A 25,683-nucleotide genomic window follows, 5' to 3' on the forward strand; every position below is an offset into this window, starting at 1 on the left:
GGTCAAAAGCAATGGATTTTTTTTTTGCTTCCAGACAGAGGCTAATGAGGACTAAAGTGGTAACTTCAGGAAACCGAGTTGTCTTTTGCAGCTGCCAGGGGGTTGGGGGCTGGTAAGGGCTGAGGGGCTGAGCTCCTGGAAGCAGGGTTCAAGAGAGCTGTGCAAAGGTCAGCTTGAAGCGGTATTTGTGGGAACGATCAAACTGATGACTCTGCTGGTTTTCTGTTGTGTCATGGAAAAGACTTCTAGGGAATTCTTGCCAAATCTTTAGAAGAAAAGATATATATAGCTAAAGATGTGTATATTTATAGAGAGATATATGGATATATTTATGCCAGCCATGCCAATTAGCTCTGTGGGGAGGAAGAGTGCCTCTGGAAGGGGAGCAGAGCACCAGGGCCCCCCTGCAGCTCTCCTGGGCTCCAGGGAGGAGGAAACAGGAGCAGGACGGGAAGTCCAGGGAGCCTTGAGCCTGGAAATCTCCTTTGCACTATTCAGGCAGATCCCTGCAGCCTAAGACATCTTGGAAGGAAATCTTTCTGGAGGTCTGTGAACTCTGAGTGACCGAATCTTCAGAGCAGAGAATGAGAGGCAAGGAGTCCATATGGGCAAGTGCAGGGGGCTTGCCAAGGGGAGGCAGGGAAGCCTGAGGGCTTGAAGCCCGAGAGGAGGGAAGGAATGGCTCCGAATTCATTTGCTTTCCACCTGTGAGAACAAAGCTTAATTGGACTATGGGCCTTAGAGGGCCCCAACCCTGATTTTGGAGGCACTGGAAGGTTTGCCCGCTTAGCTTGGACTATCTGCTGGCTCCCTTGGAGCCGAGAGGAACAGCCGAGGCCTACTGAGAGGTCGGGTTAAAGATTCTTTCCATAATCTCCCTGGAAACTGTAGCATGGTTGTGTGTATGTGTGTGTGTGTGTGTGTGTGTGTGTGTGTGTGTGTGTGTGTGTGTGTGTGTGTGTGTGTGTGTGTGTGTATGTATGATGGTGGGGGGGGCGGTATATGTATGTATTTGTGTCCTGTGTGTTGTGTGTACAGTGTGTGTGTGTAGCATATGTATGTATGTGTTTGCATCCTATGGCAGCTGGGGCAGGGGAGGTATATGTGTGCATTTGTGTCCTGTGTGGTGTGGTGTGTGTGTGTGTGTGTGTGTGTATGATGGTGGTGGTGGGGTATATGTATGTATTTGTGTCCTGTGTGTTGTGTGTATAGTGTGTGTGTGTGTGGCATATGTATGTATGTGTTTGCATTCTGTGTGCGCTGTGTATGTATGGGTGGTATGTGGTGTGTATGTGTGTATGGCAGCTGGGGTAGGGGAGGTATGTGTGTGCATTTGTGTCCTGTGTGGTGTGTGTGTGTGTGGCATATGTATGTATGTGTTTGCATCCTGTGTGCGCTGTGTATGTATGGGTGGTATGTGGTGTGTATGTGTGTATGATGAGGGGGATGTATGTATTTGTGTCCTGTGTGGTGTGTGGTGTGTGTGTGTGTGTGTGTGTGTGTATGATGGGTAGGGGGGGATGTGTGCATTTGTGTCCTGTGTGGTGTGGTGTGTGTGTGTGTGTGTGTATGATGGGTGGGGGGGGATGGGTGCATTTGTGTCCTGTGTGGTGTGGTGTGTGTGTGTGTGTGGCATGGCATGGATGTACCTGTGCTCTTCCTGACTTCTCTCCATTAAGGGGCCTCCGCAGTGGGCAGGGCAGCCCGGCGTGGTCAGTTGGGGAGGGTGAGCCAGGCGTGCCCAGTATCTGGCTCTCCATCTCTCATTCCATCTCCATCGTGTCAACCACTTTCAGAACTGGCTGAAGCGTGACCGCTGGCCTCATCCCCAGCCTGTGTCCTGGTCTGGACCCCTGCTATGCCCGCCCAGTGAAGGCCCAGGGGCACAATGAGTGAGTCAGGCTAATGGCATTACACCCACCTTATCTAGGGTCGCCCTTGGTATACCTTCCTTGCTTCTGAAGCGGAGTTGGGAGGATGTTACCCCAAAACCCCTCTGGCTGAAGCTACTACCTGAATCCCTCTCTGCTACGGACAGCCACCCACTCTCCCCCAGGCAGACTGAATGGCTCAGTACCAGCAAAGAGACTCAGGTCTGCAGAAGGCACACAGGTTGGCAACATGAAATTAATAGTTGTGACATCCTGATCCTCTCTTCCCCCCACCCCATCCCACACTGCACCACACCCAGACTTAGGGCCCATCATTCCCTCATTCCTATGAAGCAGGCTAGCATGAGAACATCTAGAAAAAACCAGAATGAAAGTCAGATTTAAATAAGAACTTTCTAGAACAGCACTGTTCAAAATAACTTTCTGTGATACTGGAAATTTTCATATCTATGCTGTATAATGCGGTAAGTGGCTATTAAGAGACTGAAATATGTTTATGTGCCTAAAAAACTGAATGTCTGATTTTACTTAATTAATTTAAAATTAAATAGCAACATGAGGCTAGTGGGCACGGTACTGGGTAGTGGAGTTCTAGAATATGGAGTAGATACAACTTACTTGGAAGCCTAGGACACTGTTAGAAGAATCTAAAGGACAATCGTCCATTTCTCAGTCCCACTTGCAAAGGGGGCGGTTTTGTAAGATGCCCCAGGGTGGTTTATTTTCCATCTGCCCCAGAGGGAGCTGATTCTCAGCCTAAAGCACCAGACAGATCTTTTTCTATGATCAGTTCCCTGGGCAAAAAAGCGGGGTGGGGATGGGGGTTGCAGCGAGCAGGAGAGGGGCCCAGGCTCGTTGCTGAGAGCCACCTGGCCCTCCACTGCCCCTCGGCCTGGCTCTCCATCCACACAGGGGACCGCAAGGGGCAGGGGCCGCAGGCACGAGGCTGCGTGGTGCTGCAGCTGCAGACATCTGCTGCCTGCATCCCTGCCCCTTCAGTTCTTTTCTGTCAGCAGCAGCTCTTGGCTGCTGATGGTCAGCAGAGTCAAAGAGGCCCTGCAGACCTCTTTCCCGGTGCCCTCTGCTCCCCATTGCCTGTGGAGGAAGGTTAAGGCGAAAGAAGAAGAAAGAGACAGCAAGACAGAGGAAGGCTGAAATGAAATGTTAGTGACATTCAAAAAAGTGACTTCATAGGGCTCTTGCTGCCCTCCCTCCGGATTCAGGATGAACCTTGTCTGGTTTATAAGCCATCAGTGACTTCTCCCTGTCTGGTCGTCCAACAGGCTGCCCGTGCCCCTCCCCTTCCCATGCGCACAAGAACACATGTGCCTCTCCCATACCTTGGCAGGCCAGCTGTGACCTTTCTTCTGACCTCCCCCCTGGAGGGGGAGGTAGCCCCAGAAGAGCTTCCACTCCCTGTCCTGGGCTGAATAAATTCCACCTTCCTCCCCAACCGCAACCATCCCAGTTCCTCCGGGTGCACAGGAGGAAGGAGGCAAAGCCCTTTCTGGGCCAGGAGGGGGGCAGCCGCGGCTGGATTCCACATGTGGAGAAAACCCAGTGGGGAGGAAAGGACTCCTTCTCCTGCACCGGGCCCCTTGGCCTCTGCTGGGCCAGCCCAGGGGCAGCCAGACCACAAGGCCGCAGATTCTCCTCAGAGACAGGCTGAGCTGCACCTCCTTAGCTGCAAACCCCTCCTCAGCTGTGCTCAGCTGTAAGGCAGATCTTCAAGCCCCTTTTCCCTCTCATAATTGCAGGAGAGAGCAGAAGAGCCCTTCCTTTGCTACCAGCCCACAGGAGGATGGTAGATATGCCTCAGTTTCCCTATCTGCAGAATGAGGATGTCGCATCTTAAGGCCTCCTAGAGCTGACATTCCATGAATGTCGTTTCCAAGAAAAAATCCACCCATGTGGGCTGAGCAAGGAATTTTTAATAGCTATGAAATTACAGTAAAATCCTCTTGATTTTTTTTTTTTTTTGGCTGTTCCTATTTCTCAAGGAAAAGAAGCATCCTCATCTCCCTGCGTGAGTTTGAGTCACTCACTGACTCTCAAATTCTGCACTTGGGAGCTGAGCTGAGCTGGGCACTGAGCTAGTTGGCACTGGCTGTGGTGGGAGGCAGAGGACAGATACCAGGGGACATTGGCTTTTGTTTGTAGCAGCTAGAGCAAGGAGGAGTTGCAGTGAGATCACAGAAAAAACTTTATCAATCAGCTGAGTTCTTAGGAATGTAGCATTTTCTTCCCTAACAAAATACCATTGGAGGGGTGCATTTGCATCTTGAGAGTTACTGTTTGGGGCATGATTAAAAAATATGTGTTCTCCTCCTGCTATCTGTGCACCACCACTTCCTGTCCTCACATCCCCATCCCTGTTTTTCAAGGTCTCCTGGGCCTGGTCTACAGATGGTGGGAGGAGGTGGGCTGTAGGCGGAGGGCATCTTGCCAAAGAGCAGGGGTGAAATTCCCCTCCCAGCCCCTCACTGACTTCTGACCTCTGCACCTAAGTCACTGAGCTGTCGACCCCTCTCCAGGGAGGACAGAAGCAGACCAGGCTGACGGGAGGCTGAGCAGAGAAAGTATGAGGTGGAGGTCAGGGGTCGTTTCACAGTGTGTTTTGGCAAAGGAGGCCTGTGGAGCCGGCAGGGGAGTTGGACTTTGATCCTCCAGAACTTCCCTAACAAGGAAAACAAGCGCTGTCCCTTGAGCGGTGGTTTGGAGCCTGTGCTCTGGGGAACTAGGCCTCAGGGTCCGGCTTTGTGGGGGAGGGACTGGGAACCATCACAACCTCCCCTGCACCCTTCCTGCCACCATTCCTCTCGGCCCAAGGAGGTGGCAGGAGTGCCAGGGAAAGCCACAGCGTTTCCTTGAAGGGGCTGCTGAGGATGAGAGAGATGCAGTCAGGCAGGTGTGTGGGCGCCTCAGAGCCCCAGCCAGGATGGAGCTTCTGTGGCGTTCCTTGCAGCCCTCAACATGGCCACGTTGCCAAGTCGAACCACACGTGCAGACCTGTCTCCTGTGCAGGCAGATTAAGGAAGAGGTCACAGGCCCAGGGCCTGGAGGCTAGGGTTTTCCTGCTGAGTGAATGCCGATAGGGGGGGCTTGGGTAACTGGGAGCTGGCATTCCAGGGGAGCCAGCCCCCATCATCCCTTCTCAGACCTGGGCAGAAGGGAGGCACCAAAAGCCTCACGTGGCCAGGGCCATGCATTTGCAGCCCTTTCCCCGGGTACCCCCACCCTCTTTTCCACCCTCCACCCCTCCTGGCTTAGGTGTCTTCTGCCCCGGCTCTCTGGCTGCCTTGGGGTGGGGAGCAGTGGCAGGAAACACTCCTGGGGTACAAGAACCCCATACAGTGAGCTGGTCTTATCCAGAACAGAGTCCCCAGAGATCAGGCCATGGTGCCAGGGGGGCCTGCATTTCCATGCTTTCCACCACTTGTTTTGCTCTGTGACTTCGGACCAAATACTTCGCCACTGTGACTCACAGTTTCCTTACCCATAAAATGGGGATATCAATAGTGCCTCCCCAGCCCATGTGGATTCACATCCAAGTAGATGCAGCATGTACAGTGTGGTGCCTGATATGTAGGAGGTGTTCTATCCGTGTGAGTTCTTTTAGCTCAGTTTTGTTTCCCAGCTGCCTTCTCTGTTGGTGGCTCTGTAACACATACATGGTGAAAGTCCAGGCAGCCATGGCCACTGCCGTGGCCACCGCAGGGACTGAGTGATGAGCCCCGTTCTCTGCCTTCTCACCCCATCCAGCCATCCAGGCACAGAGGTGCCCACTCAGGCCCCCGACCCAGGCCTCTCTCCCACTGCCCGATACAGAGGCGTTTCCTCTGTTGACAGCCTGAAGACAGGTCATTTTTCTTCTCTTCCCATATAATGGCCTTTACTCCCCTACCCACCAGCCCCTTTTCAAACCTTAATGACTTTAACATACACACAGTTCTTCAAAAAAAAAAAAAAAATACAAGCCCCCAGTGAGCTGCCCCAAACCTCTTCTAGTGGAGAAGAAACAAGCCCAGCACATGTTCACAAGTCACTGCGGGCGATGACAGGGGGCCTTGTGCTAATTTCCTCCTGTGTTTGAAGCCCGAAGGTGTGGGGGCGGGGCAGCCGGTGGCAAGAGGGAAAAGATGGAGAGCTTGGCTCTTGGGTTGTCCCCTTTGATCCTGCTAGAAACGCTGTAGCATTTAGGGAAATATTTCATCCTGGGAAATCTTCAAGAGTAAGAAAGATGGGTTGGGTGGGTGGTGGGGTCATTGAAGGAGAGTGCTACCAGGTGACCTTTCCTCTCCTGGAGATTCTGAATCTCCCCTGTGTCTTGTTTCTCTGGGCAAGGGGATGGGGGTGAAAACCATCTCTAAGGGAAACTAGCTTAAAGCATTCATGGATTTGCTGGAGCCTCCTACCCCGACCTCATGGTTTCTGCCTCCAGTTCCTCTGTGCGGCTTGCCTGAGAAACGCAGAGGCCAGCAGGGCACAGGGCGCACGCGTGCTCAGTACAGGCAGCGTCCGCGGGTGAACCTCTCCGTGTGCCTTCCTCGGGGCTGTGTCCTGACCCCAGGGCTGACATCCAGTCTGCAGACCGTCCCCTGGGATGGTCTGGTGAGGGTGGAAGCAGGGGCTACCTGCCTTCTGACTGTCTCTCCAGCCCCTCACCTGCCCAGACACAGGGCAGACCCCTGTGCCAGGAGTGGGGAGCTGACTGACTGGAGGGACGGAGGACCAGGGCTAGGACCTGGGGTGTTCCCCTGGCATGGAAATGGAGCTGGCTGGGATCCAGGTTTTCCTCTAAAGCAAAAGCAAATGAACCAAAGCTGCAACCTCACCCCTTGACCGAAGACGGGGAAGTGCCTGTCTGACCTCACATTATTGGTGCTATTATCATCATTATTGGTAATATCACCATCATCATCCTGTAATTTACCAGTTTCAATGGTGGGGAGGCTTAGGCCTCCTCTGGGCTTTCATGTTAAAAGAAAATGACTTGCGGCAGCCTCTCCCCCACGCCCTTGCCACCCACAGGGCTTCTCCCCCTCTCCTGTCTCCACAGACTTTCCCGGCCATGGCCCAACATGCCTTCCTCTTTGGAGGGGTGCTGTGTGGCATGGTTAATGCCCGGGCAAAGGAGAGGCCCCCCGGCTATGGGGTAGCATATGTCCTTCTTCTTCCAAACAAGAAAAGGCCTTCAGCTCCTACTCTAACCAGTGGTTCTCTGTATTGGATATGCTTCAGAATCACCCAGAGAGCTGCTCACAATGCAGATTGCTGGGCCTCACTCCCAGGGTTTCAGATTTCATAGATATGGGGTGGGGCCTGAAAAATGTGCAATTCCCCCATGCTGATTTTGCAAGTTCCCAGATGAGGCGATACATTTGCTCGGGGACCACACGTTGCAAACCGCTGCTCTAAATTATCCTAAGTCAAGTATATTTAAGGGGTGAGTCCGTTGAACTCCCCTTCTCCTCCCATCCTCATGGATACAGGTGTTTGCTTTGTGCCTTATTCAATACCCTTAAAATTGGGTTCCCAGTCAGGGGGCCCCGTGCCCAGGTGCAGCGGAAGGGAAGGGAGTGCTGCTAGCTCTCACACATAGGGACCCCTTGGAGGGAAGGCAGAGGCAGGCAACACCCCCATCCCCACCCCCATAAGATTTATTCCTTCATTTGGCATTTCAGGCCTTCTTCAGGGGGAGGCTGGGGTCAGCCTGACTCACTGTGTAAACCTTTGTCAGGAGCGCTGGGTCCCAGCCAGCTCTCCTGCCTTGTTCTTCCCCACCTGTTCCTCTGGCTGAGCTTCAGGCTCAGCAGAGTGACAATGTCCCTGTGACACTGTCCCCACACCCTTGAGACAGGGCACCCAGCCTGCACATTGTGCACACAAATGCTCAAAGCCAGGCTCCCACAATACCGTGCGGTAGTCTCCCCTTCCCTCCACTCCGAGGAGCTCAGGATTCTCCCTGAAAAGCAGTGCTCAGGAGAATGTGTTTCTCTCTTTCATCTCTGTAGTCCCACATCTCTGCAGGGAAAGGAGGGAGGAAGATAGACACTGACACTTGGTGAGCACCTACTGCCTGGCAGAGACCCCAAGCTGTTTCCCAAGAGCAGGTTTGAAATCCCAGGGCTATACCCAGAGAATAAGAGGAGGGCACACTACCCCTAGATAATGAGAGACAGGCAAAGGCTATCCCAGAGGTTCTCAGACCTGAGCACCAGAATCCCCTGAGCGCTTGCTTGTTGAAATGCACACTGCTGGGCCCACCCCAGGGCCTGTGATTCCAGTGCCAGGCTGGAGGGGGGCCTGAGAATTTGCATTTCTGACAAGTTCCAGATGGGGCTGAGCTGGGAACCACTGGTCTACTTCTACAGCCCACTGAATAGGCTTCTGCTGGCTCTAATTCCTTGCTTCACTTCATCAGAACTTGGTTTCTACCCCTATCCTATGTCACGCTCCTTGTGAGTTCTTCCAAGGTCGCTAGGAAAAATGTGACCAGCTTGCTAATCCCACATGGTTTCTTCATTCATTCAAAAGACAATAATAATTACAGTAAAAACACTTAGGTAGTGCTTATTAAATGCCACTGTCCTATGCAACTTTGCATGTATTAACTCTTAATCCTCATAATGATCTTATGAAGTATCTATAATTATTGTCCTCATTTTATAAACAAGGCAACAAAGGCCCAGAGAAGCGAAGGTTACACGGTTAGTCAGAAGCAGAACTGGGATTCAAACCAGGCAGTGTGGTTCCAGAATCTGTACTCCTAGCCAGTCCTTAACTCACCGAATTTTTGTTTTAAGTTATGCGGTATGCTGGACTCTGAATGACTTAGGTAAGAAGAATACAAAGACGAATGCCACATTTTGCCTTGTATTAACAAATCAAATGCCATAGGACAGGTACCAAGACAGAAATATGTACCAAGTGCTGTGGACCTACAGCAGAGAGAATAAACCACTCAGCCTGGGAAAGTTGGAGAAGGCATCAAAGAAGAGTGAGCATTCAAGCTCAGCTTAAAAACATAAGGAGTTTGGGCTGGAGAAAAGGCTAAAGGCCACCCTCTCAGCAGCCAGAAGAGTCTGTGCAGAGACGCTGTGCTTGGGAACAGCAGGTGTGGGGGCTGTGGGTGGCTCAGCCCTCAAGGAGCCCAGGGCATGCGGAGGAAGGAGGAGGTTGAGAGGGCAAGGCCCCTGTAGAGGCAGCCTGGGGCCAGGAGGTAAGCAGCCTTGAATGGCATGCACAAGGGTTGGACTTTGGTAACCAAAGAGGAGCTATTTAAAGACTTGGAACAAGTCAGGGGCATAGTCAGATGTGAAACTGTGAAAGATAACTCAAGATTTTTCCCAACTGGTATCACCAAATTCTGACTTTGTCACTCATCATCTTTGGGTCTTACTTTCCATAAGCCCAAGGCATTTGGGTCTTATTCTCCATGACCCCAAGTCGTGGTGTTATGTAACCTCAAAGCCCATGCTTGAATTGCCCAAGGTTCCTGCTCTGGGAGCTAATGGTACGCTTGCTTGGATACATGCAGAATGAAAGAACTGTTGTGCTCACAGCCCTCCCTCCTATCCACACCATGAAAACTGACAGCCCTCAGAGATAGCCCCATTTGGACCCCCTCTGCTTTGCTCACCTCTTTAAAAGGCTTTTCCAGGTCTATCTAACCCGCTCTTATCATCTCATGGAAATGCTGGGGGGGAACTAATGCCAGAAGCAACATCCTCTGACCTCCACTTCCTTACCTGTGAAATGGCAGTGGGTCCACAGATTTATTCAACAGATTTTTTGTGACCTTAAATCTAATCTGACTTTGAAAGCATTTTGTAAACTGTAAAACACTAAACAAATATGAGGCAGAAGGAAGGTAGATAAGGCTGGTTCTTCAGAAACGAACAGAATTGAGTCATCCATCAATTCACTTCAAATAAAGCCCAAGATACCACTCAACAGGGGACTGACCCGTGTCCAACCCTATAACCATCCCAATGAGTCCCTAGACGCCTTTTAACTGTCTTTTGAACTGTAGGGTCTTCTGTCTCGGGTCCTTAGGTTTTCTTTGGTATTCTCTTAGGAAGACTGCCTTTCTTACACACTTTCTCAAGTCTGACCTCTGCCCCTGGCCTCAGGTTGGAGCTCCCATCCCCCTGTGGGACTGTGGATAACCTTTCCAGATTTCCAGCCCATTCCCCAGGAGAGCAGTGACTACTCGTGTGGAGCCAGCTGGTCCCAGACCTCCCAGCAGAGGACAGAACCAAGCAGGAAAATGTAGTCCTCACGGGGCTGCCCAGAATTTTAAGGGACACAAGCAAACTTAGCCTTTGTCCACCCTAATAGGATCTTTCAGAGGTCATTTTCCCTCTTTGTCTTCCCTCGGGCCAAGTAGCCTCTCTCCTTTCCTTCTTGGATGCTGGCTGGAGCCTTTCTGTCTCCCATTCAGAGGACTCCAGGGTGGCAGACACACCAGCCCCGCGAAGGACCCAGTGGGAGCATAAGGAAGCGCCACCTTACAGAAGGAATGGCTCCACTTGCCCAGCAACTGGCTGCATTCCACACTGGAGTCCACATTTCAGTGTCACGTGACGAGCCAGGATGGGTGGACTGGGATGGAAGACCCCACTTTGCTCTTGACCTAGCGCATCCCTGTTCCCCACCCCCGTCCCCTTAGCCTGCGTTCCTGTTCCCCCTCAGCCCAGTTGCCCAGTCCTCTTCTAGCACAGGGCCTCCCAGAGCTCCACTTGTTCACCAGCTACCTGCTCCCAAAGATCTCTGCAGCATCAGCCGGTCTGCTCACTGTTGGAGGGCCGATGGACCTGCTGTTCAGTTCTGTTTCCTGAGGGGTCTAGGAGCTCACGCAGAGTTGCCCCTGCACAAAGTACCAACCACAGATGCTCCCAGCTGACTCAGTACCCCCCAAAGTCAGCCATCGGCCTGTCCTGGGGTTCCCAATACCTGGGAGGTGTCAGATCAGCAGGGGCCAAATCCAATTCTCCTTGCATTGGGAAAACCAGGAAATACCAACTCATTCCTTGAGGGGATTTCTCCTGTGTCCACCCCTTCCTTCTTGGGAATGCGGTCACTTTGCAGCAGTGAACTTGAGCATGTAAAAAAGAAGAGAGGCTGTAAAGCTGCTGTGGGCAAAGGTTGTACTGTGGAGACTTAAAGCAGAGAGCTGGGCAGAGCCTTCAGCAGGACTGTGTGGCAATCCCAAAGTCTTGGTTTACTACCCAGCTTAAGAGGAACATGTCCCACTTCTCTGATGGCATCGCGGGATGGGCCAGTTAGGCAAGCTGCCTTCTCTCCCTGCCTCTGATGCCCTTCGCAGCCATCCTCCCCTCATTTGGTTCTCTTCTCTGCCTCCCCCACCACCTCCGGACCATCTCCTCCATATGGTCTCCACATCTGGCTGATGACCGTCCGGAGAGTTTGGCAGCACCTTCTTCCCTCCCTCAGCAGCCCTTCCCTCCTCCCACCCCCACCCGCTGAGTCTCCTTATGACTCTACCTTCTGTGTTTCTCTCTGCCTCTCCCCCGGGTGCCCTGCAAGAATAGGACAAGAATGCATTCTCCCCTACCGCCCAGCCCCATACCCAACCCTAGGCTGCCAGGCCTTATCAGGTCCCTGCGCCCCCACCCCTTCTATACCCGTTAGCCCCTCTCACTGACGGGAGCTCAGGCCAATCAGCAGGCAGGGCCCCTCCATTATCAGACAAGCCCTGAACACGTTTGCACAAATCAACCTCATCATGACTCCGAACTCTGGCCTGTGGCCCCAGTACCCTCCTCAGAGGGCGCTTGGCCTAAGGGAGAAGACTCATCTATTCCGTTAACCTTTTCTTCCTGCATCCTCAGGCCCCTAACTAGGTCCCTGCAGGAGTGTGTGCCTGCCCGCACGCGCACGCACTCGCATTGCATCTCAGCATCACTGTGCCGCGGTAGCTTCCCCAGGCGGGATGGAGGGACCGGACGCCAAGCGGCCGGTAGCAGCAGTTGCTGATCCGCGGCTTCCCATTTCGGTATAGCAGGTCAGGCCTGTAATGAGAGGATTCATTTTAGTTCCCCTCAATCTCAGCCCCAGTATGGCCGGCTAAAGCTGGTTCAGCTGGTAACGCTTTCCTTGGCAAATCCTCTACCCACCCCTGGAGGCGGGCTCAGCACACAAACTTAGGCCCAGAACTGGATCTGCCTGGAACCAGAGCCTCGGTCCAAAATCTCGGCCAAGTGTGACAGCCTGGTTCCAAAGGACCCATCCTTTGTCCCACGGCAGGAAGAGTGAGAAGAGGACAGGCCTCTGCCCTGAGCTAGCTGTTGGACCGCGAAAATTTCGCTTAAATTCTCTGAGCTTTGATTTTCTCATTTGTTAATGAGCATAATAACACAAGACTCACAGGACTTGTTTTGAGAATTAAATGCAATAATATATCCACATGTAGTAAGTGCTCGGCAAATGCTAGTTAAGTCTGAATTTAGCTGGTGCTCACGCTACAGGGAAATAGAACCACAGACTTTAAAGCCTGTAGAAAGGCTCCCTCATCCAACACCCTTAGTGCCTAGTAGTACTGGTAAACACAGCTAATGTTTCCTGTGCCTGGTTATGTTCTAAGGGCTACATATGTATTAATCATAATCCTGCACCAACCCATTTCACAAACGAGGAAATGCAGCTCATAGAGGTTAAGTACCTTGCCCCCAGGTCATGCAGCTTTTCAGGGGTACAGCCAGGAGTCAAACCAAGTAAGAAACACTCCAGGCTTCACCCTCAACCACTGCCCTCCACTGCCTTCAGGTGTGCTGTGAGGCAGCTCCAGCCCAGAGAGGGCATGGATTTACTCAGGGTCACCAGCTGTTAGTCGTTCCTCCTAGCTGTGAACTCTGTCCATAGCCTCCATTCCGCATTCCCTGCCCTCCAAGATCTTTTAGGAACAATAGACAGCTTTCTTGGCTTCTTTTAAGTCTGCAGGGAATGGGGAATGTAACAGTTGCTACCCCAGAAGTCAGAAGCCCAGCTTCCCAGCAGTGAGATAAGTGTCAGGGCATGTGTTCTGCTCAACCTTCCCAGGCTGAATCAGACCCTTGGGAGGCCTGGGTGTCACCTGCAAACGTGGGCAGTGCTGTGGGCATATCGAGCTGGCAGAGGCATATGAAATGGAAGAAGAGGGGGCTGCAGTTAAGTTGCAGGTACTTAGGAGTTGTTTTTCAGGCAGTGGCTAAATAGCCAGAAATAGAAGGAAGAACAGAACATACCTTTTCACAAAGGCAGAATCCAGGCATCCCAGGCCTTTCATAACATGATCCCACCTACCTTTCCAGTTATACCTCCCCAGCCAAAAAAAAAATGTGACTCCTTGCATTAACAGAGGCCCAAAACAGAAGCTTTCACATTTTGCACAGGTCTGCATACATAATGTGCATCTCTCCCTTAGGGCAACTGCTCATCATGCTAATGCTAATATTTATTGAACATCTACTATGCAACAGGCACTGTGCTAAGTACTTTCCTTCCGTGTATTATTTAATCTTCACCACATAATCTGTTCGGTAGGTGCTATTGTTGTCGTGTAATAGTTAAAGAAATAAAAGTGTAGAGAGCAGATGAGGTATTTTGGCAAGTTTCTTACACTCTCAGCTGCCTCAGTTTGCTGACCTCTAAAATGGGGAACTACCTCAGAATTTTATTGTGAAGATTCAGTGAGATGATGCTGTAAAGCATTTAGAATAGTGCTTGGCCGTAGTAAGTATTCAAGAACAGGTAGCCAGGATTAGGATTAGGATCGCCATTAAGTCTGACTGAAAGCACTCCCTTCCATTCCCTGCAGACTTAAATCTTACCAGTCCTTTAAGCTCAAGAGCGACATTGCCAAGGCATGGCTGCCCCCCAGCTTCCACCGCCACCACCACTCTTCTTCGATATGCAGTTTACCTCTTTCCAACTTTGTCAAGCACTAAACAAACTTACCTACTTGGCTTTAAGTCTGTTGCCTTTAACTTGGTTGCATCTTGCAGTCAGAGAGCAGCCCTTGACTGATGGTACCACTCGTTAGAGCACCACTGGGAAGGACACCCCCTCCAGGAAGCCTTCTCTCCTCAGCCCTGACTGATCCTTGAGTTCCTGGCCTGACCATCATCTGTGTCGTGCATTTGCTTACTGGCATTGTTCCCTGTTATTTTTCTTTCCCTGTCTTGTCCTCTTCGTTAGATCTGGGATTCATGAGAATAAGGACTTTATTTTATTTATCATTTTACTGCCAAGATATTTATCACTTAGGAGGAACTTAAAGAACTGGTTAGTTGGCAGATCACCCAATCGTGTTAATTAAAAACAATACAGATTATGGGGTGAAAGGCAATTTTCCTCAGCACTTAGGCCTATTCCAAAGACCAGAATAATTTGGGGGACATGGAGTCATATCGGGAAGCCTATTTGACTTTGACCATACCAGATTTGTTCCATCTTCTTCCTGTGCTTGGCTGAACTAGCCCCTTATGAGCACCCCCACAGATAGCTCTTGCCTCCAGGCCAGCCCCTTACTCCCCAACTGGCAGGCATCCAACCCCACAGGGCTTCCGGCTCCCCTGCCTCTGTGGGTGGCTACGTGGCTCCTCCAGGCTGCAGTTCAGACCCCGCCCACCCCTGCCTCCCCTCGGCCTGTCAATCACCGGTCCCTGGAGATGGTCCCCAAGGCCCATTCCCATTCTCCCAGCCTCCAGTCACAAATGACTGCTCCAAGGCAGGCTGGTCTTTGTTTAACTTTCCTTTCATTTGACTTTGGGCTAAAGAGGAAGATAAATGACACTCTGTCTCTTTAAGGTAAAAAAGAGGCATTAAAAAAAAGGACTTTTTTTTTTTTGCCTTTTAAGAGAAAAAAAAAAATCCTCCAAGTTATTAGGGGAAAGAAAATCATTTGACTTAAGCAGCCTCTGGCAGTCTGGTGATGCTGAGACAATATACCTGTCAGCATCTATCAGGGTTGGAAAACAAAGCCATCTGCATTTGGGGAAATGAAGGGGGGCTGGGGAGTGAGAGGAGGTAGGGAACAGCTGATGAGGGATGCATAGGGCACCCCACACCGAGCTGGAAAAGTCTTTGGAGACCCTGGTTTCCGTGGTTGGCGGTGACCAGAAAAGTCCAGACCTTTGGGGAGGAAGCAGTAAATCTGGAGTTTCAGAATTTTTAAAAATAGTAAAGATTTTAAAGTTCATCCAGCCTAAGCCCTTCATTTTTGGGTAGAGAGAGTGGAGACTGGAAAGGGTACTTGCTCAAAGCCACACCTGATTTGTGCCCAAACCAGGGCTAGAGCCCAGTTTTCTCTGCATCGTGGCCTGTGTTCTGTCCTTGGCTAACTGAAGTCCCCTTTCTCACCTGTTGAATGTGTTCTTCCTCTCATGTCACCCCAGCTCTGCTCCTAACCTGGGGCTTCCATTTCCCTGGGTTTCTCCAGGTTCAGCCCCTGTGAACCCCAATATAATCTCCAAGTCCAAGTCCGAGACTCTCTGACTCCTTGGTGCTTCAAGTCCTTTGCCTGCTTGCCCACAAGCGGAAGGTTGTACCCTTCCAGGTTCAAGGTGTCTAGACTCCACCCCCATATTTATTTCAAAAGATACCAAGCCCCTTCAGAGGTTTTTAAAAAATCCTAAAAATATTTTAGGAGAGGGGCTCTGGCTTCTTTCCAGACAGAACCAGAGGCACCCAAAATGTACTGTAAGATGAGACACCAGTCTACCCTGGGGGTGGGTCTGTGCAAAATCCAGTCCACCGTGGGAGACAGGGAAATATTCATGATGAGTGGAAGTTCTACCAGCACACAGGGCTGATGATCCAAGATTCGTTGATCATGGTAACCCATCTGAACTCTCCCTGCGTCTTGCCGGCACTCCATTAATCTGCACTTGTTTATCAATCTTTTCGTATGTTTCCTGTCTAGGTCTGGAGCGTGTGGCCTGTCACTCCCGTCTGCCCATGACTCCCAAAGGTCAGCTGCTTCTTTCCTCCAGCTCTCTCTGCAACGTGCAGGGGAGCATAGCGGAGGGAGGGGCCGGCCTTTACCCCAGCCCAGCTGTTCCACATCCAGTAACTTGGTGTGGAAGCATTGGCAGGCCTCAGCGAGGACCATCACGACCCTCCCTCTAAGGAGTTCACTCTGCAGCATGCAGGATGGGCTGGTGATCAGCCTGGTAGAGAACAGCTCAAGAGGCGTCGTGTCTTTTGAAATGCATATGGGGGTGGAATCCAGACCCCTCGATCTTGGAGGAGTACAACTTTCTGCTTCACTGAGTCCCACCTTTTATGTCCGCTGACAAGTTCTCTTTCCCTGGCCATGTCCTGGTTAAAACTGGGACTTACCAGGACCCCATAACCTGGCCACAGTGGCCAATTCAGAACTGCGTTGGGGCCCATTCGCCCTGTCGGGAGCAGTGCCTGCCACTCTTAAAAATCACACACATGGATCAGCTTTCTTATTTTCCCTTGTTCATAAAATTAGAAACTCCCCAAGCATTTAGAACCTGCCGAAGGCACCCAAAGGATCCTTGAGTCCGTCCCCCGAGTTGTTAGGCCCAGGCTCGCCGTCACTCCTGGGGCAAGGCGCTCAACCTCCCAGAGCTTGTTCATCCTTCTGCAAAACATGGCAATTTACTCCACACATGGAGTTGTCAGGAGGATCAAATAAGAGAAAGTATGTCATTCACTTATTTATTAGTATTTCCTGAGCATCTACTTTATGTTGGTCACTCTTCTGGGGGTTAGGGATACATCAGTGAATAAAGCAGATAAGAGCCTGTTGCATTCCAGTGAGTTTAAACAATGTTTGAAATTCACATGAGTAGCTGTCAACTGAAATCTGCATGTCAGGCGCTGTTCCATCCCCACAGCGCAGTGCCTTCCCCTGGACGGGTGTCTCCACCCCCCATGCAGACACAGCTAGGTAGGAAGGGGGGAAAGGAGAGCGAGAGAAGAACTGACGCTTCTCATAAATGATCCCTTTCAATCCTCACCTGACACATAGGTGTCACTGTGCCTACTTTTCATATAGGAAAACCAAGGCTCCAAAGGTTTAAGTCACTTGCCTGGGGTTTCCTAGCCGCTCAGTTGCAACACCAATATTTGAACCCATACCTTCCGACTCTGAAGCTCTCCCCTTTTGATTCCGCCAAGCTGCATCCACAGAGCAAGTTCACTTTGTCACCCATCTCAGGATTAATAATGCCAGGCCCCCAAAGCCAGACAATAATTCTGTGATGGGTTGGGGGGGTGGGGCAGGGGCAGCACACAGGTGCTGGTGTTTGTGTCTGCCAAGTCTGTGTATGTGTGTGGAGTTTCAACGATGGGGATCTCAGTAGGGAATTGGTATTTGGGCTGCTAAATAACCACAATTTGTATTAAGCAAAAACATAGTCATTATGCGCCACGTGCGGCTGCTCTGGCTGACTCACATTAGAGACGCGGGAAGCTGATGTGGTCTGTGGTCTGTGGAGAAGCTTCCATCAGGGGTCCTGAGATGCCTTTCTGGAAGCAAGAAGAGATGGGGACTGGGCATCTGCACCTCCACTCCAGGTGGTAGGTGCCTCTCCCCTGCTATGTCAGTGGGCATCTCATCAGTAAGGCCATTCCAGTTCTCATTAACCCAAGTAAATATGCATCCCAACGCTGGGCAGGGGACACATGCGTTGGTATTTAATTAAATAGTGTGTGCTGAGTATATTATGGCTCCTCAAGCGAATCGCATCTGCGGACAGTGAGGTGCAATGGAGTACATTCAAAACTCCTCAGTTAATGAATGCATTAGCCACTCACTTTGCCGCGAGGGGGTGTGGGAGACAGGACCCCAGATACTGTCCTGGTGTCCTGCTCCTCTCGTCCTCTGAGCCCTTTTCTTCCAGAAGCTCCATGAAATCACAACAGTCAGGGCAGCTCTCACTAAAAGCTCAGGTCATAGATTTAGTGAGCAAAGGAATGAGAACTCAGCCCTGCCACAAGTGAAGCTTGGAAATGACACATGGATTTCCTTTGTCTAGTTGATGCCAGTCCCCAGCGACCTAGGGAATCAGCACGCTGGCACTCCCACGTAGCCCCAAGCACCACTCTCTATTTTGGGAACTCCCTCTCCTGCTCTATAGCCCCAGGTACAGACGCAGGTGCTGAGCTGCAAAAATCCCACTGTGCTAGGAGCTGAGTGGTTTGCAGGTGAGGAGCGCTGTGGGTGAGCCAGGTAAGACATGGGGGAGTGAAGCCCGAGGTGAGGGACCCGTCCACTTAGAAACTGAAAGTAGAGAGACCCTTTCTCCCAAGTCCCTGCCAGCGTGTGTCCCCCACCCGCCTCCAACACCATGCCCCCTTCCTGCCTTTTCTTTTCCTGTTAATTATCATGTCAGTGCATGAAGCCCTCATTTTGTGTTCTTGGCCGATCTATGTGCTGTGCTGCTCAGCACATTTGCAGAGCTTCCTTTCCTCACCGCCAACCCTATGGACTTTATCTCTCCTTCTTTTGATCTTTCAAACTTTTTCCAAATCACTCCATGTGCATTTGTCCTTTAGCCTTGAGGTGATCTGTCGCACCGCCTCCCTCCCAGTACAGCTGCTGGGGGTGAGCCCCTGATCTCAGTCAACTCTCTGCTCCTAGCACTGTATTTGGCACAGTGGGCATTCAAGCAGTATTTGAAGTGATGCATTCAGTCCTTGAGATCTTCAGGAAGTCCCTGCAGGTCTGTGGTCACGTATTCTTCGTCTTTTAGAATCTCTGCTCCTATTCAGTGGGCCAAGACTGCTAAAGGCTAAGGCGATGCTGACCATTGGGCTGCTTTACTTCCAACCAGCCTACTAGCAGCTCTCAGGGCAGCTACCTAAGCCAAAGACCTCACCGGGAGGAGGAGTGGCTGGGAGCAGAATGCAGGTGACTGCTATTCGGGAGTTCCCAATCAACTGAGATTCCTTTTCTCTCTCCCAAAATCTTGCTGTTTGGGGTTGATTTCTTTCCACACTATGTATTAAATGTGGGAAATAGAATCTTCCCTTACCTAAGGTGGTGGGGATGGGGTCCCTTTTCAGAGTCCAGTCTCCCTGGACCATTGGAAGTGGGTGCTGCCCTCTCCTGGGAACTAACCCTCAGTTTATCTGCACAGAATAAGTAGCCCTCCACTGGAGAGAGAAGTCAAACCTCAGGGGGCCCTTCCTGAGCAGGACAGAGGAGTAAAGTAGGCACTGAAAGAGTTTGCCAGCGAAAGCTGTCAAACATCTGTTCTCTTTGGTCGAAAACAAGAGAGCCAGATGCCCTGGCCCAAAGAGGGGATGCAGTCTCACCTGAAAGTGTGGGAACACCTCTCCATCCAAGGGCTCTGCAGCTCTGAGCTGAAAAAAGGGAGGCCACAACAGCAGCTCCCCTTCAGGTCCTGAGGTAATGGGACCAATGGCCCTGAGACCAGCCTAGTGCTACCCCAGCCCTGGACTTCGTACAGGCAGCTGGGCCTGTGGGCTTTTAAGACAAATGAAACTGAATGAGTTTGCACTGGGCCGTTGGGAAGAGCACCACAGGTTTCCCTCTGGTGGGAGGACAGGAGGAGCAAAATAATTTGAGAGACTAGAGCATGCGCGGTGAACCCTGGGCAGGAAATCGGATCAAGTCTGCATCTGCCACTTCCTAGATGTGTTACCTTAGGCAAGTCTCATAAACTCTCAGAGCCTCGTTCCCCCATATATAAAACTGGGATAATAATTCTCACCTCACAGGCATGTTGTGAGGCTGCAATGAGGTATTGTGTGTGGAAACACTTCAGAAGCAATAAAAACATTCTATAAATGCAGGGTGTTATTATCCCCTTCCAGTCCAGGACCTGGTTCCTTTTCCTGCATAAGACAATGCACGCTGCAAAATGAATCAGAGCGTAAGCACCCCAAGTAGGGAAGGGCTAGGTGACAGCAAGTTGTCCTACCCAATATACAGCTGGGAAGACCTTATAAAACAGGCAAAATGAATCTCTTCACCTCCACAGTCCTTTGCAAATTCAAGTTGAAAGTCATGGCAAGTTCAAGTTGAAGGCAAAAGAGAGGCCGAGGGCAGCACCTTTGGTGCCCTTGCTGACTTCCTGTCCCAGCGGCCCCTCATCTCTCTAATTCCCGGAGCACAGCCCCCACCTAAGCCTCCTTGCCAACAGAGTATTTTTAACCTGCCACCTCCTTCCGCTTTGCCTATCTGCAAACAAGGGGCCCAGGGAGATAACAGAATCCATTAGTGCCGCTAGAGTCAGGCAGTGCCTGCTAAGTACGTCCTGAGGCGCTCCCTCCCTCCCCACGCCCTGCAGCACACCACTGCCCGCGGGTGGGCGCTCTTTCAGGGGCTCCACGCGCCCCTGAAAGGAGTTTGCATCCCTCCTTCTTAGGAGTTTTCAAGGATGGTGTTATAAGGATGGTCCATGCCTCTGCTTGTTGAGAAGCAAATTATCTCACTTCTGAGAAGGAGGATCAGAACCTGTTGTCTTCTCTTTTTCCCTCAGAATCCCACAGGGATTTGGGAAGAAAGTATTTCTCAGAAAATGTCTGGAACTGGCCTTCTAAGGAGGCCACCACCAAGAGGCAACAGGTGGTGACCATATTGGAGGGAGGGGAAAGACCTACCTGCACTCTCTTACCCTTTGGGTGCAGGCAGGAAGATGGCCAGGGTTTTGAAAAGGATTCTGGGGAGCAGAGTGGGAAAGGGGGATACAGACCTCTAGTCTCCTCACCCTTAGCCCTCTTCAGGTCGATGTCAGTAGTGATGGACAGCAGCGTTTGGGAGCCCACGGAGGGGACAGGCTGACCAGCTGGGAGGGGAGGTAAGGGGAGGGAATCCAGGGATCTCCTCATGTGGAGCTTGCGGGGCTGAAGGTGTCCGTGGCCAAGTGCTCTCTACTCGCACACACACACATCAGCCCCCTCCTGCTAAGGCCAGTTTCCATGCTACACTGTTCATTTTCACCACCCAGCAACTGTCCGGGAAATGTCGGAACCCATCAGGGTTCTGGGGAGAGAGGGCAGGTGAGCACGTGATGCCCTCCCGGCCTGTGCTCCATGGGGAAGCGCAGACTCTGGGGAAACAGAGTCCAGGCACCCAGATGCTGACGTCCAAGGGTGGGAGAAGGGCATCTGGCCCAGAGGGAGCTCCGTCCATGCAGCAAGTGCTTGCTGAGCGTCAACACGTTGGTGCTGTGATGGGCACAGGGCTGAACAAGGCGTGGTGCTGATGGGGAAAGGATGCCAGGCAGGAACTGCACCACTTACTGCTCCTTACAGTGGTGACCAGCGGAAAGAGGCTTTCCCCAGAGGCGCTGTATTTAGTGGTGAGTGTCACAGACTTTGGAGCAAAATTTGGTTTGTCCATTCATTAGCAGTGTGACTTCTGACAAGTAACTTAACCTCTCTGTGCCTCATTTTTCTCATTAGCAATGCGGGGTAAAGGGAGTACCTATCTCACTGGCCCACTGTGGGCATTTATTTGTTCTTATGGGAGAGGCACACAGATAACCCGTAAGTAGGGAACCAGAGCTCTGGGCTGGGAGGGTCAGAAAATGCTTCCTCGGGCAAGTGTTGTGTGAGCTGAATTGTAAATACCTCGCCAACCTCTCTGTTCCACCCCTAGCATGCACAGTTCAGAGCCCCCGCCCCAGGCCCCTCCATGATCCTCCCCAGCCATACCAGCACAACCATGCCCCCTCCCTCTCCCTCACTGCCCACATTCAGCCCGTTAGTCTGTCTTCTCCATGTGCCCCACCTGCCCTCCTGAACCCCAGCCTCACCTGGGTACTGCTGCCCCTTCCCCAAGTTAGCATTCACAGTCTGTAACCCCTTTAAAGTCTCCCCACAGCTTTTAGACTATAGCCCAGACTCATGAGCAAGGTCCTGGCATGCCAGCTCCAGGAGCACTTCATCTCCTACATCCCTTCCCTGTGCCTCCTCCACCCACCTCACTCCCCTTGGTTCCAGCTCTGCCAGCCCCTTCTCTTCCCTAAGGGCCCCCCTCTCGGTCCACACAGTCCCATCATTCAGGCTCAACTCAGATTGTACCTCCTCTGTGAAGCCTTCCAGGATTTGCCCCTTCAGTCAGTTGAGTCCTCATGGTTGGTAATCTCACATAGCAGAGCCAGCCTCCTTTGTGAGTTATTTATATTCCTTTTCCCCAGATGCGCTGTATATAGTGGTGAGTGTCACAGACTTTGGAGCAAAACTTGGTCTGTCTATTCATTAGCCATGTGACTTCTGACAAGTAACTTAACCTCTCTGTGCCTCATTTTTCTCATTAGCAATGCGGGGTAAAGGGAGTACCTATCTCACTGGCCTGCAGTGGGCATTTATTTGTTCTTATGGGAGAGGCACACAGAATATTGCCTGCTAGCTTGTGTTCTTATTTCATGTGTGTTACCAGCTGCCTTCCTTGCCTGACTGAATTCCTAGAGGTCAGAAGGCACACAGAACTCATCTTTGTAGTCCCCCAAAGAGGTTCTGCTTCTCCCCCGAATCTCCCATCACTTCTCCCAGAAAGAAACACAAAAGCCTCCAGCAAGAATGGACCTCAGAGGTCATCTTGAGTAAATAAATGCCAGTTTACTATCAATAAACTGAGGCCGAAGGACTTGCTCAAATCACACCGCCAGTCAGCAGCCAAGCTAGAAACTGAGCATCGGGAATGGAATACCTGGGTCTAACTCACATCGTTCCTGCAATACAAATGCTATTTCTATCACCTCTTTAGAGAGGAACAGATGGTCAGTGTCATCTCCAGCCTTCTCTTGGAGTATCGTTGAGCCACACTTTCAAATCACCCCTCAGTCTTCTACCCTCCTCCCTACAAATGGATCTCTATTGTCTTGAGCCCTTTGGCCTTTCCTAATGAGACAGGTTTTCTACCTTCCAGTCAGGGTGCTGTGTGATCTTTAAATAGGGAGCCGTGGGCCGGATTGAGTCTGGGTCCAACAGAGATGCCTGGGGCCCGAGGGGACCATGTCAAGCAGACAGAGGCCAGCCCCTGCTCCCACCCTGCCAGGCACCCAGGCTGGATTTAGACTCCTCCCTTCTCTGTGGATTTGATACAATCTGGAAAAAGCATTAAACACTACACAGAGTAGTTGACGCGTAATTAATAAAGTACAGATTTTGGCAGGGAGTCTCAACTTAAAATAGCACCATGACAGTGAGAGGAGGCAGGGCTGAGGCTGGCGGCTCAGAAAATGGCACGTGATGAGAACCAAGAGTGTTATCTCTGCGAATAACAGGGCCATTTCTCTCTGAAATTAGGGAGGGAGGAGAAAGATAACAGTTTTATTTATTTTCTTATTAAAAAGGGTGAGACTAGGGCTCAGAGAGGCTGCATGTCTTGCCCAAGGACACTCACTCATCCCAGGGCAGAGCTGGGGACTTGAGCCCTGGCCCGCGTCTTTGGGACACTGGTCCGCACTCCTGGCTAGTGGAAGGCCACTGTTCCTGCATCTCTGAACCTCTCTCTCGGGCAGTTGCCCATTCCAGGACTGTTTTTAATGTGAGAGATGTTTTAATGGCATTTTGAGACACCTGTTCCCTTCGCTGATTCTCCAGAGAGGCTGAAGGGAGCTTCGCATCTTTTTTGAAGAAGGAAAAAAAAAAAAAGGCCTTTTCTTTTGCAAGCATGTTCAGAGAGCCTTTTGCTGCAGTTAACCAGCCTTCTGGTGTGAGGGGAGAGGGGAAGAAGGGGCTTGAGGAAGTAGAGAGAAAGGGGAGAAAAGGCTTCTGTGGTTAATTCAAATGCCTGGCCTCAGGGGCATTCTCTACGGAAGCTGAGGCCCTGCTGTTTTCTGCCAGCCTGATCCCAAACTGGTTTTCTGCAGCAAAATGCAAATTTCAGCCCAACTAATTAACCCTGACAGGGTAGCACCACCTCCTGCCTACCAGTCATTAACAAAGGACCCAAGGCAGACCTGAGAGGCGTCCCAGCCCTGGGTGGAAGAGACCGAAATGGAAGGTTCTAGAAACCTCAAAATCTAATCACCAAAAAGCCGAACCTTTACACCAAGAAAGGAAACAGGCACACTTCACCGGCCAGGAAACCCTGATGTAGTCGCCTCATGCCACTTGCAATACTTCCTTCTCTCTACATGGCAGAAATGAACTTGATGATCTTGTTTAAACAGTAGTCAGTAGGTGAGGATGTATTAAAGCCTATTATCTTATAAGACCCTGCAGGCCCTCTGAGAATAATTAATCTATGCATTGTGTGACATAAGGAAACAGCATTGCTTTCCATGGCATGATCTGTTTGCATTATTGCTATGTCCCCAAAGCATTAGCACTAGCCTTGGCACATAGTAGGTCTTCAAAAATGTTTGTGACCAGATGCAGGAGACCAAAATCAAATCTTTGCTCTAGAGTATGTTCACCTGTAGGATAGGGGAAAAGTGAGCTTCCCTTCCTTCCAGCCTTCCGGGTGGATTGAATGAGATGCTGTTTTCAGTCTGGAGGCCGTGCAGTGGTGCAATGCTGTGTGATATCAGAGAGCCGGCTGCCTTACTCTGCCTAATGCTTGGATCTCCTTTCTTCCCTCCCATGCCTGGGTCAGAGCCAGCTAGACAGACCTGGCAATCAGAGGGACAAAAGGAGCTTCTGCCACCTACTCCCAGGCTCCTCAGGCAGACACTTTGTTCTCAAATATCCATAACTTGAATCCAGAACCTTATATATGTATATATATATAGAGAGAGAGAGCTACTTCTTCCCAGGGGAAAATAGGTTGCGATCCAGAGCTGGGGGCCCAGCCATCGGCCAGATTCCCAGCTCTAATCTCTTCTACTTTGTGGAAGGCGGGCTAATGAACAAGAGAAGCGTTAGGGGAGAAGTGCGCTGCTTCTGGTGCAAAGAAAGGGCAGAGGCTGGTGGGAGAGCGGCTTGGGTTTCACTGGCATTCCACAGCCGGCTTTTGCCATGCAGCTGAATCAGAGTGGAGGGAGCTGCTGAGACCAGAGGAGCCTCAGAGTCGACTGTGGGCACATCTGATAGCCCATCTGGAATCCATCCACTGCCTGCCTCCCTCCCCCACGCCCTGAGCTCATTGGAGGAGGCACAGTGGGGGAGCAGAGCCAGGCACCTCTGCCAGCAGGCTGGGCAAATCCCCCAGGTGCCAGCTTGAGGCCCTCTCTGCTCCCTCCTGGCTCTGGCAGCATAGATCCCCACACACCAGCCCCTGGCTTCAGTTCTGCCCCTTCCTCTCAGAACCAGACAAGTTAATCTTAAGGCTCCAAGCAGTGCAGAAGACAGGGGAAGGAGCCTGAGCGTTCTGGCCCTACCAAGGTTCTCAGGGAGCCCAAGAATGCCAGCCCTGCACCACGCCAGGAAGAAGGCTGCATGGGCAGCAAGGTAAGAGTGGGCTTGCAGAATTTTCACAGAGGAGTTGACCAGCTGTTGGCTGTCAGAGCCCTTACTCTTGGATACCCAGTGTCCCAAAACTCCCATCTCTTCCACTTAGGACAATGCCCAAACTGTCCTAACTGAAGGGTTTCAGAGCCGGAAGACACGAGCTTGTGGGAAGAACCAGCTGCCCGGAGCCTCGTGCTCTATCCTCAGCTCGGCCATGGTACTGGGCCTCAGGACCTTAAGGAAGCTGTTTGCTCTCTCAGGGACTCAGTTTCCTCTTCTGCAACAGGATACCTGCCCCCACAGGATAATCATGAGATCATAGAGGGAAAACGTAGATGACAGAAAAAAAGTGAAATGCCATTACCAGAACTCTCTGGAGAGGAGATGCTAATGTGATGCCAGTTATGTCAATAAACGCCCGGCTCAGCTGGGAAAATCTGAC

The 25,683-nt window shown here is 51.3% G+C and overlaps 1 protein-coding gene across 3 annotated transcripts in view; it reads left to right on the forward strand.

Moving 5' to 3' along the window:
- The window catches only part of PLXNA2 (plexin A2), a 201,046-nt gene that overhangs the window by 52,035 nt on the left and 123,328 nt on the right, over positions 1-25,683 (forward strand). The window contains exon 4 of one of the 3 annotated variants that reach the window (XM_017658746.3): positions 15,820-17,072. The exons of the other annotated variants lie outside the window; for them this stretch is intronic. Within the exon in view, the coding sequence (XP_017514235.1) occupies positions 15,820-15,858 (39 nt within the window). The 3' untranslated portion in view covers positions 15,859-17,072. Of the gene's footprint in view, positions 1-15,819; positions 17,073-25,683 lie in introns of those variants that run through there. 3 annotated transcript variants of the gene reach the window in all.

The sequence above is a fragment of the Manis javanica genome, chromosome 11 (genome assembly GCF_040802235.1).
Source record: "Manis javanica isolate MJ-LG chromosome 11, MJ_LKY, whole genome shotgun sequence".
Lineage (NCBI taxonomy): Eukaryota > Metazoa > Chordata > Mammalia > Pholidota > Manidae > Manis > Manis javanica.